Source organism: Ooceraea biroi, chromosome 4 (assembly GCF_003672135.1).
Source record: "Ooceraea biroi isolate clonal line C1 chromosome 4, Obir_v5.4, whole genome shotgun sequence".
Lineage (NCBI taxonomy): Eukaryota > Metazoa > Arthropoda > Insecta > Hymenoptera > Formicidae > Ooceraea > Ooceraea biroi.
The window spans coordinates 16833806-16857697 of NC_039509.1; the positions used below are offsets into that span (position 1 = coordinate 16833806).

Consider the following 23892-nt stretch of genomic DNA (forward strand, 5'->3'; position numbering starts at 1 on the left):
CGCAAAAAATTTCAATTCTGGACACGATCAATTGGACAGACGCATTTTTCGCAACTGCCGATAATTCCGTTCGTACGGAAGGACGGCTTAACTTTGCGATGACGAATGTATCGCAGCAACTCGCAAAAACGTGTCTGCCAAGTCACGTCAGGATCGCAGGAAAAGTCCGCGTAAGAGTCCTTTTTGCCCTTCCATCAAAACTTCATGCTCCGCAACTGCGAAACGAGTTTTTCTCGGAGGTACAGATATTGCGGGTATCCTCTTTTATATAAGGCCGTTGTAGACAATAGCAAAGTCTCAGTTTCGTTCTTCATCCAAGTATACTTCTTTTTCTTTCTCTCTTCTTTTATCTTCTTCTGCTCTCTTCTTCTGTCAAGTTGCATTTCGCGATGCAGTTTTGGTTCATGGAGGATATCTGAGAAACACCTGATGCCGTGTTTGATTACGTGATTGGCATGTCTTTACGAGAGATAGACGCAAATCAATCTTGTAAGATATTTGTAAGATATCTCGTCGTAAATGTAGAATTTATTGAATTTATTGAAAATAAAAATAAAATCGATAAAACTTTTACGAGCGGATAATGACGCATGTTATATGTATACACAATTTATAAAAACTCTCAATTAACATTGCTGATAATTTCCTCTACTGCGCAACCTAAACCGATCTGAAGGGAAAGAAGATTGCACGCAAAGTAGATCCGTTTTCGTCTCGTAATTTTACCGTTTACACGGAATTGATCTTCTCTAGAGCGCGTTAATCACTCAAGATGGAGGGCGGCTTGCATCGATTAACGCGTCCGTCACAATTTCTTCATCGGAGAACGAGGAATCGTGTCGCCGTACATCGAGTATATGGAGTCGCCAGTCGTTAATAACGAGCGAACGAACCAGTAAACCAACGGAATCGTTACGGTTTACGACACTTTGTTGTCAGCTCTAAAATCCTGGTTTGGTGCGGAGGTGGCAGGCCCTTCGGGTTTGGACCGGATCCAGGACGACTAGCAACTGCCGCCGCCTCTTCTTTCCGCTCCATAAAGCGAGTGTCGCGCTTTGCCGCTTTTGCGAGGCCGCGTCCTCGCACCGCAGAAGCGAATGCTTCCATTATCGTTGCTTCATGATTTCCTTTGTTTTCTTGAAACTGGTCTTCTCTGTTACCAGAGACGGCTAGATAACAGCGTGAAAATTAATCCGAATCTACTAACAATTTTCTATGGATTTAATAATGCAGGATTAAAATTTAGAGAAAAAGAAACAAGATAAAAGCGGAAATATTGCACCGACTTATCGCCTTACTTATCTGTATAGCGCCGCGGGTATATTATGTTTTTCATTATTCCGTCCTTTAATCCTGTCTCTTTGGCCTGGTCGGCGAAGCAGAGCCGAGAACACGTCGTATGCCACGGTGCGGCATAAAAATGCCGAGGATAGACCGGCTCGTTAGTTAAATGTCGCCAGCACGAAGTCGGCAAATGCCTTCATTAATATTGAAACGAGGTCCCTTTGAAAAGAGCCACGGGCTCGCGCGCGCGGGTACTACCCAGGAGCATTTTCCAAAGGGTGTGAATAGACACACCCTTCCGAAATTGATGGCGCTGAAATGTCGATGACCAGCTGACCGGTATATAGAGTATTCGGAAACGTCAACGATAAATGAAAAAATAGCAAAATTGTAAATTGAATTTAATATAAAGTTTGGCTAGAAGATCGTTTCCATATAAACACGAGCAAAACTTGTACGTGTCTTATCATTGAACCTTTCGTGGCGACGTGCAGGTCATGCTGCTAATCATTTATCTGTGCTACTTTCTGATTGCTCGAGATCCGATTTTAATAAGTCCGTGAATCTAATTACCGATGATATCGTCGACTGTGTGCCCGGCAGCGGAGGATCACCGTCGACATCGAAGACAAACATCAACTCGACTTATCAGCCGACGACAAGTTGGAGGATTAGTTTCACGTTTGTTCAGCCTGCGGGTGATTATGGGGTGATTTTAAGCAGGGGCACTTACACTTGGAATTTCACGCAACTTCTCGATCGACCACGCGGGATTTCTACAAGAACTTTAGAATAAAGTCTGATAAGTCGGTAATGTTCCACGTAGAACGTGTCCCAAAATTCTCTACAAGTTTTGTACGTCTCAAGGTAGTTTGGAGAGTTCATTTTCGGCTTATTCAATTCGCAAATACATAAATCGATAAATACATAAATCGATTTTTGTTGTTAGCGTTAGGAGTACGTTACAATCGGGACATGTTATCACAGATGTACATACATTATCACGTCCATTGTTGCTACGATCTTAAATCAAGCGTGTCTGCATGGCAACTCGATTCACCTAAACAATCCGCACGACACGATGAGAGGTAGCTCGTGTGCTACGTTTTCACGATAACCCAGATTCGGAAACAAAAAGCTCCCGATTGTGTGCACGGTATCGCGATGCCGGATCTTCATCGTCAGACGGATTTCGGGTACTCCTTTCTGGATAACGCAGAGGGAAATGAAGAAATACACGATAAAATTGCGTTTCTGTTAGCAAGCTCGATATTCGAATTTACATTTGCTTTTAAACTCTAGCAGTTATCTCATTTTAAGTTTTTATATACTAATCAAGTTTTTATTATATTTCCATATCAATTGGAATTATTGCTACCATTTTTTCATTGTGATAAATAATTAATGCACATATTTATAAAAAATGTATAATGAGCTACAGATAACGCGTTGTTGGATTTAAGGTGATCATTTTGTGACTGAAACGAGCCATCTCTCTTTACAATGCACTGAATTATAGTTAAATATTTATCGTACCTGCGTATTGCGCGCAGCAATATCTGGCGCTATTAATGATATACTTTTGCTCACTGCAGTTTTAGTCCGTTGATAAATCACTGATAAATAATAAATAGACAAGTAAATGATTGCGCAACAAATGTTTAAATTATTCGTAATAAAGGCACAGAGAGAAAAAGAGAGAGAAAGAGAGAAATACATCATTTCCAATCGTAATTGGTAAATAACATGCAGCGTCCATGCTACTCGCCAAGTCTCACGCTTGATATTAATTAATTATCCCGTTGGCCGACGGCTATTATCACGAATATTACATGTGGAATGACCGGAGTAGCAGACGTTCCACATCCTGAAAAATGTAATTATATCTCAATCGAATTTCGCTGCTTCAGTTTGACCAAGCGTAATGCACAGTGCACGCGCTACAGAGTAACATTAATTCAGTTAATCGATTCTTCTCGACTGGGATCGAACATGTGCCGTTGCCATTCACTTTAGATGTACATCTCGTTTGAAAACTGCGACGAGAGCCTGTCTCATTTATAACCGGATGTGTCACTTGACAATGCCTGCTGAAGCAAATTACGCAAAAATTTCTATTGATATTTCAAAAAGATTACCGTCACAGAAAAATTGAAACTGATTTATTGATCTTGATTTATTAATCCTGAAAAACGTAAATACGTAAAATTTATCCGTATAATGTGACAATTTAATAATTGGATAAACTTTTTATAAACACACAGTAGGATTTCTTTTTTTTGTACGTGATGCTTTTTTTCTTTTAGGAGAGAAAAGTCGAGCTAAAGTTCAAATTAATTGAGAGAGCATTCAAGTGGATTATTAACAGCAAATTGGCAAGGAGTATCGTCAGCGTAACTAGGAATGTATCCATAGCCAGAACGAAAAGACGTCCGCTACTGACAATTAAAATCTTATTCGATTTTTCCAATTGCAAATACTATTTAAACATTGCTCAGATTTCATGTAGCAATTTAAAAGAAATTGATTTCTTTAATTGAATCTAATTTATGACTCCTTTATAAATGGATCCAAAACATTCCATTTTTCTGCCTTGTTTCCCTTCTCATTTTCTTGTCCGCAAGAATATTTTATTCGACGGAAAGCAGTCTCTCATTTTCGTTCGTTTTGTTCTATATTTCCCGGTGAAAAGACATTAATGGAGGTCTTCATCATCAGGAGTATACGTGTTTGGGATAGGTTTCGGGGTCGAAGAGTAAATCGAGGGTGCTTGTTATTTGTTACTTGCCCCATTATGTCCATTTCCGGGTAATTCGAGATTTTGGATACTCCAACCGAACACGCACAGATACGTGTCGCGTAAAAGAGAAATAAAAGTAAGACGGAGACGGAAACGGAGAATCACGTTATACAGAATAGAAATTGAGAAATTTACGCAATTTTTTCTACGAAATATGTCGTTGAAATCTGTTCGGGAGAAATCGAAATCGAACGATCTGTAAATTATTCAATTTGGGACTCAACAGGGGGCTCGCTCGTCATCGTATATTGGCCAAACAATAATCTCTCCGCATGTATGTACATCCCTCTCTAGATCAGGCGAAATCGGCACTTTATCACGAGGGAAGATCTCAGAGGAGTACACGATTGGAGTATCGCAAATGTTTCGCATGAGAAGAAATGGAATGCATTATAGGACGCAAACGACTGCTCGTACAGTTGTTACGGGAATTAACAACCATTTTCAAAATGAACATGATCCCGATTCCTCATTGCCGTTATTTTTCCGCTTCTCGTTGGAGAAGCGGAGTGTCATCGCGTCGCCGTTTTACAATCCCCTATGGGGCTGCATTAATTGCTACGGAATCGTTGATGTCGCAAACACGAGTCGATAAATCCCCGCCAGTGTGTTAATTGTTTGAACGTTGATCGAGTGCGTCAGCATGACAAGATGATACGTATGCGAGATGAAACATATAGGCTGATAATTTATACGAAATGTTTTCTACGATAATGCGGAACTTTTATAAAAAATAGTTTTCGTCATGTTTCGCTTGTCGCAATCTTGAAACGTATTCTCTCTGGCTTGGCTTAGAATGTCGCGTAAAAATAATTTTCTGCTAAAGCTCTTTATCCTTGTCAGAAAAAATATACGTCGAAGCACTCACCTTATCGAAACGAGTATCATGGCGAATATCAGGTACTTTCCAAGCAGTGGCACAACCAACGACGTCGGCGGGATGATCTCAACGACCAGCAAGAAGAACACGTGGAGACTGATGAGAATCGAGATGGAGAGCGTTACCTGAAATTATGGAATGTTTATTTAGAATCGTCTCTATATAAGGAATTTGCTTATACGCTTATATAATTATTTGACATAGACATGTTTGTAAAAATCTTTGCTTGAAATTGTTTACACTTGTGCGGTAACATTATCATTTCTTTGCTTTTATTTTTGAATTTAATGTAATTTAATGTAATATACTATATTTGTATATGTATTAGGCGAGAAAAATAAACTCATTTTTTCAGGTATCTTGTTATCAGATATTTTGTTATATATTTGTTATGATATCATGTTTTACCACAAAAACAAAAGTAAAAAGACAAAAAAGCAAAAGTAAAAGTAAGGATCAAGTAGCCGAAAGACACATGTAGCCTTTCCTTCAAAATGCGTCCCTTGACAGGCGACAAATACAAGCTTATTCGAAGGGAGTTGGATAGTCGGGCAGAAAATTCGTATTTATGATCTGTGTAAAGAATGTACGAAGCAACAAGAACCGGAAGGATAAACGAACCAGCCCCGTGAGGTGAAAGTTACTCGCTGACAGAATTTATATATGTCCGTGGCCCATTTGTTTTAATAAAACTTGTAAACGAACAACGTCAGACACGTGCAGCCACATCTGGGAGTTCTACACCGTGTTGTCAAGCGTAATAATAGACATTGCAAAGAGATATCACAATGTAAGCAACAAGATGGAATAAAATATTTTCATTTAAACGTCGAGAGAGTAATCTTTTTGATACATAATATATATATATATATATCCATTATGATTTATTTACATGTCAAAATAACGAAAAATATATACGATAATTTGAATCGAAACAGAAAATTAACTATCTACTTAAGCCTGATATTGTAGCTTTAATTAAAAGTTTCGTTCGTAATTGGCATTCTTTATGAAGGAATTACTAGAATGAGATAGAAAAGTTTCATATCACGTCCTTTGACTGTACCGTGCAAACTACTTTCACACAGCCAGCGATCACTTATCTATTAATAATATCTATTACAGGATTCTTATGTAAGCGCTACCGCTAAATAATTACAATAAATACTTTCCAGCGGAAAATATTTGCAATTATGACGTGTAACGCGTAGTTCGATTGTGATTTCGTCTGTTACTTTTTTAAATTTAATTGAATGTGATAGATACATGGGTTTTCGGTTGCGCTTTGCGGATTTCACGGTTATTAATTTACAGCACGACTCATTGTTACAGGAAACTGTCCATTAAAACCACGTCCCATTAGCAACCAGATAATATTTACATTTCTCGTTCGAAACTTTCATTACGCGTGTTTATCGTTATTATCGCTATTTCGAGTAGATGTAATGAATTTTCACACGTTTTGTACATTGATTGAATTTTACTTAAATTTTCATTTTTTTCAAGACGCCTATGCAATTATGCAATGCTTACTTTTATTTTTGATAAGTGCCAGAGTTAGTTTTTTATCTCAATCAATGTAATTATGTCATGATACACTAGAGCAATGTATAATCAACGTGCAACGTATAAATAAAGTTCATTAATCACAGCTGAGATAATTTCGTTACGATAATAATTTCCATCGTGACTTGAATAAAACGAGCAATTTCCTTGCAGCGCATTTTCCATCGATTACATTGGAGCACGGCGCACTCTCGCTGAGTAATAAAAAGCAGTTTACATTTTCCAGCGACCGCGAATGTGTAACACGCGATCATCGACTCTTATCGGAAACCGGAAGCGGTACGATGGCTCTTACGAATGAAACGCAATGCGAGGAAGTGAGCAGGCGGCCGAACGAGCGAATAGGCTTGCTTCATTTTTACTGCGGTTTCGTTGTAATGGCGTTTCATAGCGATTAATTTAAAGGATCGACCACTGAAGCACGATAGCGTCTATCGGGTCGTGCTGCCTGTGTCGTTAGCCCTGGCGGCTTTCATCGATGCATTTCGGGTCGATAGTGCGCTCGGTTACTTTCCATTCGACCGAGCCTTTAATTATTGTCGCCCACTCCTCGTGATTGCATACGTATCTCGCTGTTGTTCCTATTGCACGTTCGAGCGAACGTGCACAAATCGATTTCGCATATGCTACGATAATTATCCTTGCCGCGAACATGGGGGTGACGGGGATTTTCAGAGACAATTCCTTGCTACGCGGAGCGCACACCTCGTACATCTTCGAGTGTCATCGGCATTACGCTGTATTTTCAAATTTCCAAATTTTTTAATCGTCACTCTCTTTAATCTTTAGTCGTACATAATTTATGACTTGTAAAGGGATTCATGCGCGTGTAAAATTACAAATTTATCTAAAAGAATCTGTGGTTTCGCCAATGTCCGTGTTAATCCTGATACATCTCTCGATAAAGTGATGATAATTTAAAGTGACGATATTCCACGAGCTATATTGTTGCTAATAATCGTGTTGCCACCATTTTGCAATAATGGTGTGAACCAATGTTGCTTTGTGGCTTGTGCCTTGTCACAGCACGGTCCGTTCGCTACGGTATATCTATAGTTGAGTAAGAACCGCATATGTTGACGTGTTACGTTGCTCGATCAGTTCACTCGTGTACAATATGCGAGCATCATACTGGAAGTGCGGAAACTGCACGTTTGCGCACGGTCCGATGATCGGAGATCCGTATCGGATAGTAATGCTGCTCATTTCGGGGGGGATTCTGGAAGAAATGCCGCGGGATTAAATTTTCGTGCCGCAACATATTTTTAATTATCTCGACACCTATGGTAACGATATTATAACGATTCAAAAACATTATTCATTATTCATTCATGATATCACACGCGATATTGCCAAACGATGAATATACAATGAAACTTAACGCTATCCAATATCGCGAGTAAATTTATCTCATATTCATATTTCGCGCACACCATGATTATCGTTACGACTGTTAATGTGACTAAAGGATGATCATTTTCTGCGTTATACGATATGTGCGATCTTGAAATGAAATTCAAATCGTGAGCAATTATCAGAAAAGTCCGAGTTGAGTTCGAATTGATATAAAAAAATCTTACAAAGCTGAATGATCTCCTTGACGAATAAAGAATTTTGTTTCGAGCATTTAATTTCATTATTTTAAGTGATCGGTGATCGAATGACAATTAATGATTTCCGACAGAGAGAAGGCATGTATACTTGTGGTCGGTAAAATACATCAGAATACATTTAACTATATTCGGTAACGCTATTCATTTGTGGCGGATTCGATGCCTCGTGCTTCGACAAGCAGGTTGTTGCCATCGCACGCAAATTGCAAGGATAAATAAATCAATATTTATGCAACTCGCTCGCTTATTATTGTTGATTGAAATTATTTACTTTAGCAAAGAAACAGCGTGCCACTCGGAAAAATATTATCTCAAACTTTGTTTTCTTCAGAAAATAAGGCTAAAATGTTAGGTAACTTTAAAAATGTATAATTAAAAATCCATCAATATCATATATGATTTATATTTTATATCAATACTCGAAAGGCACGTGTGCGTGAACAGAAATTCGAACAATTTGCTAAATTTGGAGGAGAGGATGTAATTTGCTTTCTCCCGCAGTTCATAATAAAGACTCATCAGCCTATTTTCGGCTGATGGAGGTACCTGACGCACTTGAATTTTCGGCTGTAATTAATGCAAACAGTGGGTGAAATTTCGGGCTGCTGCATATTGGCTCGTCCGTGTGCGCAAACTGTCGAATCACGTTTCTACGTTCCCTACGAGAACGCGGGGGGGGGGGGAGGGGGGGGCCACAACGCCATAAGGCAAATATGATTACATTGTCCGCGAGACCCCCCGCTTCGCCGCCTGTATGACATAATAATATCCCGGGGTATCCGTCATCCATTTTCCCATCCCGTTACCCTCGACCCTGCTCCCACGCCGCGTCAGTTAAATGACAATAACCTTCGAGCAACGTCTTCATGCGGCACTCCAAATTGCGCGTGGAAATCGATCCCAGACTCCTTGATAATCAATCTTCCGGCGCGGTTATCTTAATCTTGCGATTACCGTATAATTGAGCCAAGATTATGATCGTGAATAAAAATAACGGCAATTTTGATTAAATACAATAGAATGTAAGGTAGAACATTTCACGTAATCTACTAGTATTTGTACATACAACTACCTCTCTTTAATTTCATGGAGATCAGTCCTCGTTTTCGTGACCCAATTATTTTGTCAGGCGGCAAGATCCCAGGCTTTTTCCCCCCATATAAGAGTACAAGAAAGCGCTACACTAAAGCTGGATCTTTTTATTAAGTACTTCCATGAAGCCATAGAGATCGACCGTATAAATCTAGGAATAATGGTAAAAAATACCGGTTTGGAACAAAACGATGGCGATGCGATGCGCGGAGTTATGTGGCACGTACGTCATAAAAGGTGGGACGGGGAATGCATGTGGTATGCAATTTCGGTAGACGCAGTCGCTGCGGGTCAATCACCGAACCGCGATATTGCTTATCGATTCTCTCTGCTTGATTGACGTGCCTAGATGCTGCAGTAGACGCGCGCTTGCAGCTTTATTTTTTCGCGACACTACGAGACCAAGTTTATTTTTCTTCTTCTACAGGCTTTTCACCCTTTGTTGCAAATATTTTTTATTTTTTATCATTTTAACATTCTGTTATTGCACGCTGAATGTTTTTCAAGCTTCTCAGGCCTTGTTTACCCTCGCTTTTTCATTTGAGATCGAACTTTAAGCGTGCACTTTATTATGCACGACCACGACATGTAAGTTTTATTTTGCTTCCATTTTTCCGGCACAAACCGCGACGAAGGATCCGCGTTCTTCGAAGGAACTAGCGATGGCGCGAATAGCACCTCTCGACTCGACAGTCATCCAACGAGAGACGCTCCCGCGAAAAGTCGTTCGCAAATTCTTTATGCCACTTTTCCGTCAGACGCTCGCATTCCTGGCACGTCCCGTGCGGCGCATTCCCAAAGATACTGCTAAAAATTGCACACTTGACAGTTTAGAAACACGAGCAGGTGTACAACGAGTGGTCGCGACGTATTCTCTCGAATGCTCATACAGAGTCTTCAAAAAGCGCGCAAATTCACACAAAACCTCATTCACTAAGATTGTTTTACGTTGCGAAAAATCGTATCGTGTATCAATGTTTTTTATTTTTGTAGGAACATTAGTCGATTTTAATCTTTAATCGATTTCTAAGGAGAGTGTGTGCGAGATCGATATCAGAGATTCTAGCGAGCAATAAGAGAAACGATGTAAAGAGTTGTCAAATATTTTGTACGTTTTGCCATGAAATGTTCACAAAAGTATATAAAATGTATACAAAATATCATTTTATGCTTTTTACTCGAAAATGCCGGATGCAGATGCATAATGGATTGATGTTTCCTGCTCGCGTTGGCCGCGTTTCCTGGCAGCGAAATCAATAAATGGTTAAAGATAATATGAATGATTTATTCCGTGCTTTTCTGTCCCACCTCTTCCCTGTCGAATCACACCTACAGCGTTTTAGAAAACTGGCAAATGGAATATATGACTATTTTTCCTTTTCTCGAGCGTAAGCTTTTCCCGTTAGCGTAACATAAACAAATGCCGCAACTGCGAATACACATCCCTACGTTAAATATAACGGTAAAAACGTTAAAAACATAAACCCATACAGCACCGATTAATACAGAAAGCTTTCAAGAAGGTTTTAAAATCATTTCAAGATTTCACATTTCATATGCAACATTTCTGAAAGGATTCCGCAATATGTCATATGAAATGTTGCAACAGAAATGTTTCTAAAACCTACCACATGCAATAAATTTGAAAAAATGAATATTGTTATAAGTAAAATTATTATAGCGTTATAAGTAAATTTTACTTATAACTTATAACTTATAATCGAATACTTGGTCTAGGTATATATATATATATATACCTAGACCAAGTATTCGATCTTTAGTGAAGTTAACCAGTTGACAAAAAAATGCATTATCTTCATGTATCCTTTTTTTCTTTCAAATATAAGTGTTGGTTGAACAGAGAATTATATATCTATATAATTCTTTCCTTTTAATCAACTATTTGGAGGAAGAAAAAGGAAAATATATAATATAAGAATGGCTCTTTGTCAATGTACCAACTTCACGCTTTTTAAAGGGAAACTTGGTGAATACTTGGTTTAGCTATGTATGTGTATATCTATATATCTTATATACATATATAGATATATGCATATCTATATACATCTTATATATATTATGCATTTATTTCATTAAGCATATTTCAGAAATCATATTTATTATATTAATTAGGTTGCAAATATTAAATAAAAACGTACAATAAAAATAATAAATACATTTTATATATAATTTTTATTATAACTTTTTAGTATTTGCAATCTTCTGAATATAATAAATTTAAATATAATTTCTGAAGTATTGGGTCGTCCGGAAAGTTCGTGCCGATTTTTAATAGATGGCGTTGGAACATGTCTGAATATATCAATGTTATTGAAAACATACGATTTATATACATATGCTTAAAGGTGACATTTCAACGCATCTTTAGGAAAAAAGTTTTTTGAGATAAATTGAGTCGTGTCAGTTTTGCACTCTTTTGAAGATGGAAGAAAACAAAGAACATTTTAGACACTTGATGCTTTTCTATTACCGGAAAGGCAAAAATGCCTCACAAGCAACAAATTCGATATGTTCTGTTTACGGAGAAGGCGCTTTAGCTGAAAGAACCGTACATAAATGGTTCGCTAAGTTTAGAGCTGGTGATTTTAACCTTAAAGACCAAGAACGCTCGGGCAGACCTCTACTACTGATGATGACCAAATCAAGACACTGATCGAGAATAACCCGCGCTACACGACACGTGAATTAGCAGAGATACTGAAAATATCGAAAACCACTATCCACGATCATGTAGTGAAGCTTGGTTACGTAAGTCGCTATGATGTATGGGTTCCGCATAATTTGGCCGAAAAAAATTTAATGGATCGCATTTCCATCTGCGACTCGCTGTACAAGCGCAACGAAAACATACCATTTTTGAAGCAATTAGTGACGGGTGACGAAAAATGGATCATTTACAACAATGTAGAACGAAAAAGATCCTGGGGTAAGCGAAATGAACCAGCATTAACCGCTCCGAAAGCTGGCCTTCATCCAAAAAAAGTCATGCTCTGTGTCTGGTGGGATTGGAAAGGAATCCTATATTATGAGCTCCTACCACACAACCAAACGATAAATGCAGATAAGTACTGCTCGTAACTGGACGAATTAAAGACAGCGATTCAGGAAAAACGTCCAGAATTAGCTAATAGGAAGGGCGTCGTGTTCCATCAGGACAATGCCAGATCTCATGTTTCTTTGACTACCCGACAAAAATTGTTGGAGTTTGGCTGGGATGTGCTACCTCACCCACCGTATTCACCAGACATTGCACCTTCAGACTTTCACTTATTTAGGTCTTTGCAAAATTCTCCTAGCGGCAAGAACTTCAACTCTTTGATCGACATAAAAAACCACCTTGAGGAGTTTTTCGCCGAGAAACCTAAGAAGTTCTGGGAGAATGAAATCTTCCAGTTGCGCGAAAGATGGACAAAGGTTGTGAAACAAAACGGTGCATACATAAGACAATAAATATTTATCGACATAAAAAAATGTTGCCTTTGAATTTTCCTTCAAAATCGGCACGAACTTTCCGGACGACCCAATATTTTCAATTGATTTTAATAAGAGCTTTGTAATTTGTGTGCAACATCATAGGAAAGTTTCAAAATTATTTCAATTAACCTTTAGTAATATATCAAAAAGATTTCAGCTATTTCAGTAATCTTTCGGCAATATTTCAGAAAGGTTGCAGATTGATCTATACCTTTCAGCAACCTTTCTATAAGGTTTTGAATGCAAGTGTCGCGGACATTTTGCTATTCCGGAGTTGTCTCATAACTGTTGCACAAACATTTTGCAATGTTTATGAGATGTTTTCATCTGTCAGATAAAATACTTCTGAAATATTTCTGAAACGTTTTCGTGCTGTATGGGAACGTTCTTCTTGACAATTACAGAATAGAATAAAATGATTTGCTCTCGATAAATATCGGCTATGAACGAATTATACAATTCGAAACATCGAAAGCGTTTTACAAAGAGTTACTACCGATCTATCGATAGACAGAAAGTTTCAGTGACAATTTCAAGCGCGTTTTATGCGCATGCACGTAGAAACCATAGTCGTGACAAATTTCTTCCTCGGTCAACAAAGACTCGACGCGTAAAGGATTATAATGAGAAACGGCGTGGAGAGCATGCTGTGTGGTGTACAAACATTCCTATTACCTTCACCGCACACGGTACTTTGGAATGCAATCGACTGCTGGCTTGTTTCTTCATAATGACGAATGCTAATTGCACACGCGGTCGATAGTCCTTCAACTGTGCGGCAAGCACGACTAATAGCCGTGCTTTTTCAACGAGAGGGAATAGAGTAAAAGAGTGGTGCAAGGCAAGAGAGAAACGAGCTCGAGTGTGCGAGACCAACAGCGGCAGAAGAAACAAAGAAGTCGACCGCGACTAGCGATGAGGCAGAAAAAACATTTTACAATGTCAGTTCATCGTAACGAGTAACCTTTGTGGCAAGTCGTGGCGTGAGTCGAGGATGGGGTTAGCGGAGGAAAAATGCGCCGGGAATGTATGGAGTTTCGTACGTCACGTCGTAACGTCGAGAACCCCGTGTGAAGAAAAACGCTCCGGGAAAGATATCAGCTGTTTAGCCTTATCCTCCCCCGACACGATAAATACCTAGCTCAATGATATTTCCTTGGGCAAAAATACATGAAACATCTGACTATATCGACGTCATACAGGATGTACCTATGTTCTTGGTAGTGCGTGTTCAGCAGTGACAGCGCGGCGAAAGGGTCTCTTCTTGGACGGGCGAGAAGATGGCACGAACGGCAGAAAGTCTAGAGGAGAGAGGCCGGGGTGAAAATGAAAAATCGCTGGCGCCGTCGAGTCGAAAGTAACCACCTATATACTAGCTCTTGCCTACAGATAAGAGAAAATAACGAGGCCGACAGACACGCGGAAGAGAACTAATTCGCCGCATATTTCACGCACGTCCGCTCCGCGGTCGCTTCCGAGAATAAAGGAATTAATCGCGATTCTCTTTCTCGCTCTTTCTCATCCTCTCTCTCTCTTTCGTTTTCCTCTTCTCTTTGAAGCGTATTTATCTACAAGTTACGTACTTTTGGAAATATCGTCAGTAGACACGAATCCTATACGGACGGCTCATTAACATAAATTTCTGTAAAGTTGTTTGTAAAATTACGACTGTTGGGAACTTTTGCATTTAAGACTCGATTGAAATATATGAGAGCTATAAAAATATTAAGAAGAAAAAAAAACGAAGAGGGGAAATGAAAATTAAAGAGAAAAGGGAAAAGGGAAAGAAGAGAAGCACTCTCATTATGAAACTAGGTATGAAATGAAAATGGGTAGTTGAATGTTTTTCTTCTAGCCGCGAAGAATGAGTAGCCACGTTTATCATTATATACACTTATAGGGGTATAAGTATTGTAATCAAAAGGAAAACTTAAAAAATGGGATAATGAAAAATAGATACATTTATTTACGCGTACTCACCTTTTCACCACTGTCACTGGGCAGATAAAACGTGAGAACCGTAAGAAACGATATTCCCATGCAGGGGATGATGATGTTCACCGTGTAAAAGAGGGTCTTCCTTCTCATCGTGATGTTAAACGTAATGTCCAAGTAAGGCTCGTCGCAGCAAGTGTAAAACTTCTCGTTCCTGCAAAAAGAGAAGACGCGGTAGACACTGCGATTAATCGCCGGATCAATCAGCAAGCAGCCGGAGTAGCGAGAAGATTACGGGACGAAGTTAAAAAAAAAGAAAAACAAAGCGAAACAATTACCCGCAGAACGTAAAAATTCTGCTATTCAAGACGGCGAAGGGTTTGTACCTGACAATAAGTACGTTTTAAGTAAGTAGGGTCGGCTGCGAGCGAGAGTTATGAGGAAAGTTTCGCGGGATCGTATAACTCTCCCTCGAAGATCCCTCTAAGTCGGTAACTCGGCTCGGCTCGTTCCCTTTCCCTCCCTCGTGTGAGACCTCTCGTTTCGCGCCGATGACCTCAAACTGAGACCAGTGAGGTTTTGTCTCGTGAATAAATTTGAATTATTTGCGATCGCCGAAACGTTCAGTCTTCGCGACGTTAAAGAATTCTGATCCTAACGCGTATACGAATCGGAAGACGATTGCTACTAATGACGACAGCCCCTCATGCGTCAAAGCAAAATCGTAATCGTGACGAAATTAAATTTCTGTATTGTCGGCCGATCGATCAAATCGGAGGCTTCTAAGTTGAATTGAGTATGAAACTTTTGGTATCGGTAATATCTGAGATACAATGTCGATGCCGAAATGTGCACGAACGGTAAAGCACCGATACTTGGGAGTATCGTAAACATCTTCAGGTGGCAAGTCGCCTGAAGCGTCTGTTGAAATATCTATCCCGATGCTACCGGCAGCTTTCGGAGGCTGAATCTGGTGGTTCTCTTCTGCATCGCAATATGCCGAGAATATCGAGGGATCGAATCGTGCCCGGGAGCAGAGCCGCTCGCTTATGCCAGGTGGACATATTGAATCCTGAGAAGCATTCCATACGAAAAGAGGGAGGAGCCTCCACTATACGCGCCTTGAGATTTCGGTGACTCCGTTATACGTGAGGATCTTACGGATTTGAATCGAGATTTAACTCGCACAAAATAGATTGACTTTATACAAGTCTCGTTTCACTCTATCAAAATTTTCACACTGACGTTATTGATATTCTTCAATTGAAATTTATATAGACTGTTTATGAGCAAGCGCGTTCGAACGCAACAACCTGTGCACCTCACAAAATTCAGTCAAGTGACTCACTCACCGAACTGCAGGCACTTCTAGAATATCCCATTCCACCGACATGTAGAATTCGGATAGGTCGACTCCCACGTCCACCACGTTGCTCCCGGATTTTTCGTCCATGTGTCTCAGATCGACCTACGTGACAAAGAAAAAACGGCTGGCATTAAGCTTGCGTGCGCGGAGAGCTCGTCGTTATTGAAACGTTCGAACGCCATGCCCACGTATTCATCTCTGAGATACGAGCGTGCAGTTGGAGCGAAGCATGTACACACACGCACAATGCCAGAATATTCAAGTAAAAAGATTTATTTATAAGAGTAAAATATTCCATTTTTCAGAAAAAAAGTTGCATGGTTGCATCATCACGTCATCTCATATATCGTTATCGCGCGTACACATTCGTAGCTTTTGTCGAGGCTCCAGTCTCCAACTGCACGCACGTACGATTAACTTAATTACGAACAATAATAATTCTGAAATGAACTTTTAGTGCATGTCTTGAGATGCACTTGGTGTTCGCAGAAGCGCAGAGGGAGCAAGAGATCTAACTGTCAAGGAATGAAAAAAATGGAGCGTCGACTGTGGTGGTCCGCAACAACAGGACACTCTAGAACAGCAACTAGAACAGCGGCGTATCACCCCTATATGTAATACGTATCGGTATCTATGTGCACCAACGTTGCAGAGTAAAAAGTAGTCAAAGAAAGAAACCAGACTAGCGCGCTCGTGTTTGCTCGTGGATTCGTGGCTAACAGCTGCCTATGCACCTAACACTAACGAGGTGTTCTGTCCGGCCGTAATTTTTTGCCGGCGCGAATTGAATAGAACTGCCTGTAGATGAGAGCTTTCTATGCGGAGTTAAAGGTTGTTCCAGTCCCAATCCAATCAAGAAGAGAAATTACTCGCAGTTTTAATAATTGTCTCTCTCAGTTTGTAAAAGTAGTAACACACTTGTAATAAATTTGTTTATGCATACTTGTGATATATCTGTAATAAGAAGATATTTTATTGCGAGCTCTCGAGTTAGAAAATTGTATCGATCGCCCTAATAATGAGCGGTTCATAATCGAGCTTTGTTTGACGAAACGCAAGGCCTTTTCAGGAAAAAATGACACAATTCTGATGGCTCGGATTGAAATGCAATGTTTTTTTTTTCAAAAGTGTAGCATAGTTTACACTGGCAAAATTTACATAACGATTGTACGCCTGACATTAGCGAATCAACGTCCAGTGTATTATAGAAATAGCTTGGTCTCTCGGGGGAATAATTTCGGTGTATGCTGTAGTCTCCATGCTGTCTTCTCTGCGGAACCATTTACGCGATATGCAACGAGATTAAAGCCACCAGCGGCTTTAATGTAACGTAAGTGTCTAACCATTGGCCTGGGCAATCGCGCGCCGCAGTGGTATTACCGTGAAATACATCCAACAGACGCATCTCTGGTGATTCGAGTAACGGCGCACTTGCGGACGATACTTTGTCACTGCTGCGGAGCGAGATTGAAGCCGGCGGACAAGATTTTGATGCTGCTCTGAAGAATGCAATCATCCTAGATTGCTCGGACAAGCCACTCTCCGCTTTTGTGATAAATTCGGACATGGCCACGATATTATTAATCACACGCGTGCTTATTTCTACAGAAAGTGCAAACGACTTAAAAAAGAAATTCTAAAGACTTGCTCTTGAAAATAACGTGCTTCACACGTATTCAATGTGAGAAAACGCTCTTAATGAAAACCAGCAGGGAACTTATATATTTTCGTCTCGACGTCCTTTATCGATTTGTGGAATTGTGCAGCTATAGAAGTTCCAGTAACATAATTTACTACAATCCGCTTTTCCACCTTGAATCTAATAATTGTTTATTGGAAAGAAGAAGTTTAGATCTCAGGATTAAATTCAATTGTCGTGAAAATTAGTAAGAACGAGAAGTCTTTTGTTGGTAAAAGTTTCCGTGTGTTTTGACGTTTCATGTGTTACTCGATCAAAAATCGACAACGAACGCTTAAAACTATTTTATCTCACTTGGCACAGATGGAGATAAAATAAAATAAAATAAAAAGGCAGAAAACATAATATAATAGCTATATTTTATATATATGTATACAGTTTGAAATTTCTGAAACGAAAATCGCTGTAATCGGAAACGCGAGTATTTTGCATTTGCTGTGGGATAACGTTTCAATTAGCTTCACGTGAAATCGAGGGTCTCGCTGTAGATGGAATTAATTAAAGGTGCCGGGATACAGGATACACCATCCGATCTTGGCAAACTTCGCCAAAGATCTTTGAGGTGTGTAGACAGGGGTTGCAACATTAATCTCGCGGAAATCCGGACGAAAGCGGAATTTAAAGAATGTTTCGTTCCCAGTCAAAGCACGTCGCACAATCCTTTCTCTCTAAAAATTACGTTATCTCGCATGTCTCGTAATAGTCACGCGTGATTCTCTCATTTCGTATTTATCTCGCCAATTACCTCCTGTAGCAAAAAGAAAAAGTAATAACAACTATCGCGCGATCTCACTTTGTTACAATTATCATATATTATATACTTATCGTGAAATCTATTTGTTGCCCATATTTTTCCTTCTTCTTTTAATTGTTGCCTTATCGTAAATAAAACACATGAAAAATATTATAACATATATGCATGTATGTAAGAACAAGTAGAATCTACGTACTAATTACTTTCTTCTAACTATATACTCGAATTTCCCGAAAGATAAATCAACAGTTTTTTGACTTCTGTCTAAAGTGCACCTTCACGTTCGTTTAGAGTTAACTGACGCACAACTGGGAGAAGCTCAGAAAAGTCTGACGGCTGGCGAATGTTTTCTCTTTTCGCGAGACGTAAAAATAAAGAGAACGGAAATGTAAGTCACAAAAGACGAGACGTGTACTTTTTAAGTAGTGATGAAAATCGTTGGAAAGTCCTTCAAAGCCGCAAGCTCGAAAAAGAATCATCTAAAGAACAAATCGCTAAGGCGATGTAACATTGGTCAAATGAAGAGACAGTTAACGTTTCTCGAACTGCCTTTGTGTTCACGCGTAGATGCTTAACGTTTGCAATCTACTTCACGACAGAACAGAGAAAAAGTTGAAGAGCTCACATGATTTCCGTCGTAAATGTTGGGAAACTGGCGTGGACGTTAAAGGACGCTCGTTGGAATAACGGCACGTCGTAGTCGTTTCTTTATTGACTTTGATGGAGCTGGCTACCGTTGTGCGAAAATTCTCGCAGGAAAACGTTGAAACCGCCCGAGACAGCTGGTACGATGGCCGTACACCGGAAATTATCTCGCCGAGATGGGACAGTGTGTTTTACGCGTTTTACTTATTACGTTACTATTGCATCTGTCGGAGGAACAACGGAGAATCGCGAGAGCGGTTGTAACTCCGGCTAGTTTTACCATGAGAGACCAAAATCGTTTAGCGTTTATCCCTTCTAGCCCTTAGCCGTTTGCCGCGCGAAACCCAATTTTTAATTTATCATCTCGCCGAAAATCGATTTCTCTGCATCACGATGCGAGACGGAGGCGCTGATCGAAAGATTAGTGTTGATCCTCCGGTGCGATAGAGAGCTTGATGTGATGAAGAGGAGGTGGATTGGAGGGTTGAAACGTGGGTGGTTCGATGGGGCAGTTTAGATAGCCGAGCTTACGACGTCTAGACACGGCGAGGAGAGATATGCTAGGGGACGATGGCGAAAAGTGGTACGAGTTACCGTATCCGCAACGTTGGAGTGCACGGAATCTTATGGCTGATTAAATTGCGCTTTGTGGCCAAGCGTGCGAGCATGTCGACTACTTAACATTCTATTGTAAAATACTGGAGTCGAGTTCGAATCGTATACCTGGATCGTTGGTTTCGCGAATGGAAGACTTTACGAATACGCGTAGTAGAAGCGTAGCGACTGAACGAATACTAAATAGCTTTTAGATTGATGTAAAACGAGATCTTGCGTATCAAGATTACTACAACGAAAAGCAACATTCTTAGTCACCTCTTCATCATCCACTTTTCTTTTCCTAAGCATTATTCGAAATTCGACATAGAAAAGAAGATAAGAATGTAAACATTTGTACTTAATTGTATTTTCTGAAAACATTTCTTCTTTGATGAAGACCCTGGTATGATAGGTAGATCTAACAATGTGATTTTTGTGAGAGACAAAACACTTGAGCTTTTTCACGTTCCCGGGTATTTTCTTCTGTTCTTTTCCTTTTTTCCTCTCATTAAGCCATCTAAACGGAGGATATGCGGTCGGAGCAATTTCGATACATCCGCATAGCGTCGACTAATTGCGTTTCTTTAGACTCGTGACTTTTTGTTGGCGCAACTGACACGAACGAAGAAGTTGCGATGGACGGACGAATCGATTCAGCGGGACAGTGATTTTTTGTCATTAACTATCGGTATGGCGGTTGTGGTGTATAATGAATTGTGGCTGAGACGGATGATGGATGCGACGATTGTCTTTCTTTTTTCGCCGACCGAGCAGTTCCGTATTCTCATTTTTTATGCGTGCCTTGTCGAGTGACTCAGACAACTGATATCTTTAATTATCTCCGAAAGTTGGCCGCATCACGAATAATTGAAGAAGAGAATCGCGAAGAAACGAGCCGCTCTGCGAGATGATTTGTGAGATTTGCAAAGTGAGTCTCGAGATTTGCGAAATTTTCATTTCACGGCGGAGAGCGGTCTTCTCCGAGACGAGCATTCTCCATTTTAAACAGATTTAATTTCGAGTCACCTTCATTCTTTGCCTAGTCTAGAAGATTACTTTAATCTCATCAACGTAAATTCTTCAAATGTCACAAGTGCAAATTCAATGTTTTTCAAGCAACATGTGCAAATACGAAGCATGTCGATTATCTATTTATTATAATATCTTATCTACATTCGAGACACTTGATTTATCCGACTTATTCAGGCGAATAAATGCCAAAGACAAATTACGCATGATCTGAATATTTGAGTATTCAAACGTATTTAGAACAAGAATTTGTTTACACCTCCAACACTCGTATTTCTCTGAAGCGCTGCAGCAACCGTAGCATGGCGTCTCTCAAAAGCAGTAGCACGGTGCGACGTGTTCTACTCATCTCTTTACCGTTTCAATTCTCTTGGAAGAGTTGCGTGTTGCTGACGGAGAACGCGGCGTACGAAAGTTGACGGGATTCTGAAAAATCCAACAGCTGTGCAAGTCTCTTAGTAGGATAGTCACTCGGGAGTCCCTCGAGTGGACGACGTACGCGGGCTGTGCAAGTGGTTTGCATGATATTAGCCGGCGCATAAATTCCACGTGTTTGCAACCGAATGAAATCGTACTTTGCATAATACCATCCGGCAAATGCCCTCGTTTCTGTGAGCGCGAACTGGCGCTTTTATAACCATTTTGCGTTTCTCGTTCGGCTGCACAGGTGACCCAAAATATGAACTTTACCAGGTCTGATTTAATCCAGTCGTCCGACGTAGAAAATAAATGGCAGGGTTCCAAAAACGTGCGAAACGTATAATGTTAATAAATCGCGTTAAAAATCGCAGCTCTCCTCGCTTTTTCAGCAAGGAAAATTGAAATCTATTCTTTATCGAACGCGAAAAGATGATTGAATCGATCAAACGCAAAGACGATTTTCTCGTCGCTGCAACGTCACCCGCATCGGTTTAGCGTGTCGTGATAGTCGCTGCAGTGAACTATAAAAAGGTCTATTTATCAAATGACGAGAAAGATTGCCCTTATTATTTATAGATATCGAGCTGCTCCCGTCAATGCCAATCTCCAAGTTTTGAGCAAACTGTGCTCGACGAAACAATCCAAGTTTCACAAAGTTTTGCGCTTTAGACGAAACCGATCGTTTCAAGATGACGATCGCTGGACCCTCGAGAATAGGGCTATATTACATTAAAATTCCATCTTACGTGCCGAACCGTTTCGAACCAATTTTCTTCGTCATATGATTAACAGATGGAGTTTATCCTTAATCTGTCCATCGGAGTATGTAGCAAACAGTTTATAATTATATCTGTATCCGAGAAGCAATCTCGATTTCCTCTATAAGGCCAAAGGAATTTTGATTCCAAAAATAAAGGAGGTGGATAAGAAAAATTTCGGCGTACACAGCACAACCATCTTTGGCCAAGCCGTCGGGGCGGGAATTAGTTTGCGTTTCTGACTAAACTTTACCGTGCGCACATTTCATCGTTGCAGCTGACAAGCGCGAAAATGGCGCAACGTAATGACGGTGAGAAAAAAAGAAACGAATATGCGCACGTCTACGTGTTCGTTCGTTTGTGAGTTCAATTTGCGTTTCAGTCCGTTACAGGAAATTTAGTTAAGTCCAAGTTAGCTTTACGTGATGTCGACGCAAGCGACTGCGAGCTCCTCGCAAATTTCGTTGTCTCACACGGGCCGATCCGGCCCTTGACATCTCGTTTACGCAATCGTTATGTTGTTGATGTATCACCGCGTGCACAAGGGGAGAAGTGGTCTACCGGAAATAACATTCTCCCCGGAGAAGCAGCGGATCGAGATAAATCGAACTAATGAATTCCGCGTTAAAATAGCATCGCCCGATCGGTAGCAATTATCGAGCGACCCACATTTTACGTTGCGGAAAACCCTCTCGCGGATGCTAAACGCTCGTCATCGGTCTTCGTCATCGGGGACGGTGGAAGATAACGACTCCATCAGTAACAGGCGCCATGTTTTTCCGATAAAGGCAACGTTACCACGCATCGATTGCATACGAAGTGATGCCCGTACATTTCCGAACGGTCGCAGGCTCGATTGCGAATCGCTAAAGGCGATCGGGATATTCTTGGATTGGACCTTGTCAATTGAAAGTGATCGGACGTGAATTTCTTATCCAAAAGCGATCCACGAGTGTTTTTTCTTTGGGCTTATCGTGATGAAAAATGATTGGAATATATCGAGCTTTTGGACGTTGTTGACTAAAGAGACATGGTAACCGTTCTGAATTTACATATATCAATTGCAAATGAATATCGATTTGCGGATTTACATTTGTTAACTAAAAGTGAGCTGAATATTTTTAGATTTTCTCCTGTTGATCAAAAAGTCCGATCCGGTCGAGGAGATATTTTTTAATCCGACTCTATCGATTAAAAGTGACTAGAATATTTTTTACTGAATTTATAAATTCGCATGCGGCTGTATTTGCATCACGATGATTTGACTTGAAAATCCTGTCTCGTGTTTTACGTGGCGTCCCGCAAGTAGTAGTCCCTACTTACACATGCATTTACAATCCGTGCAGAAATCCATCCAAGTACCTTGTGGTTACTTACGGGTCACCTTGTAAAATACCGGACGAGGTCTTTGGGTGTCTAGTCGTTGCAATGCAAATTGACCGAACGGATTAGCTTTGGACTCGCATTGGATTAACTCTCGCCGAGCTGATTGCGCAGACGCGCTTGATTGCAAATAACGTTATTATTCGTTATCTCTGCGAGCAAGTCGATCCACGAAGTTACGCCGATGGCGAGTGACGATGTGCTTACTCTGATTGGATCCGCGTTGAATTTTCATGTTGTTCCCGATAATCGGTGAAGACAAGTTCTCCATCAGCGTCGCGTAGTTGTTTCGTGAATCGTGGATTGATCAGGAATAGCGAAACAATTTGGCCAGAGTGCCCACAGCGGAATGCAACGTTGCAATTTCCAATCTCCGGCTCATTCGATCTCTAAAGACTTGGAAACATTTTGCATGTCAAAGAAAAATGAAAAAATCTTGGTTGCTTCGAAAAGTAAATTATTCCCTCGGAAAATTTCGATTTGACACGTATGGTTTTCTTTGGCAATACTACCATACGACACTTAAATGTGTCCCTCACGGGAGATGACATGGCGAGACGCGTCATCAAGGGTGGA

The 23892-nt window shown here is 40.2% G+C and overlaps 1 protein-coding gene across 9 annotated transcripts in view; it reads right to left on the minus strand.

Annotated features, from left to right (window-relative positions):
- The window catches only part of LOC105283195 (acetylcholine receptor subunit alpha-like), a 127177-nt gene that overhangs the window by 21627 nt on the left and 81658 nt on the right, over window positions 1-23892 (minus strand). For all 9 annotated transcript variants that reach the window (XM_011345804.3, XM_011345796.3, XM_011345811.3 and 6 more), the window contains 3 exons: window positions 16018-16133; window positions 14711-14879; window positions 4953-5089 (listed from right to left, as the gene is read on the minus strand). In XM_011345804.3, the coding sequence (XP_011344106.1) occupies window positions 4953-5089; window positions 14711-14879; window positions 16018-16133 (422 nt within the window). The remainder of the gene's footprint in view (window positions 1-4952; window positions 5090-14710; window positions 14880-16017; window positions 16134-23892) is intronic.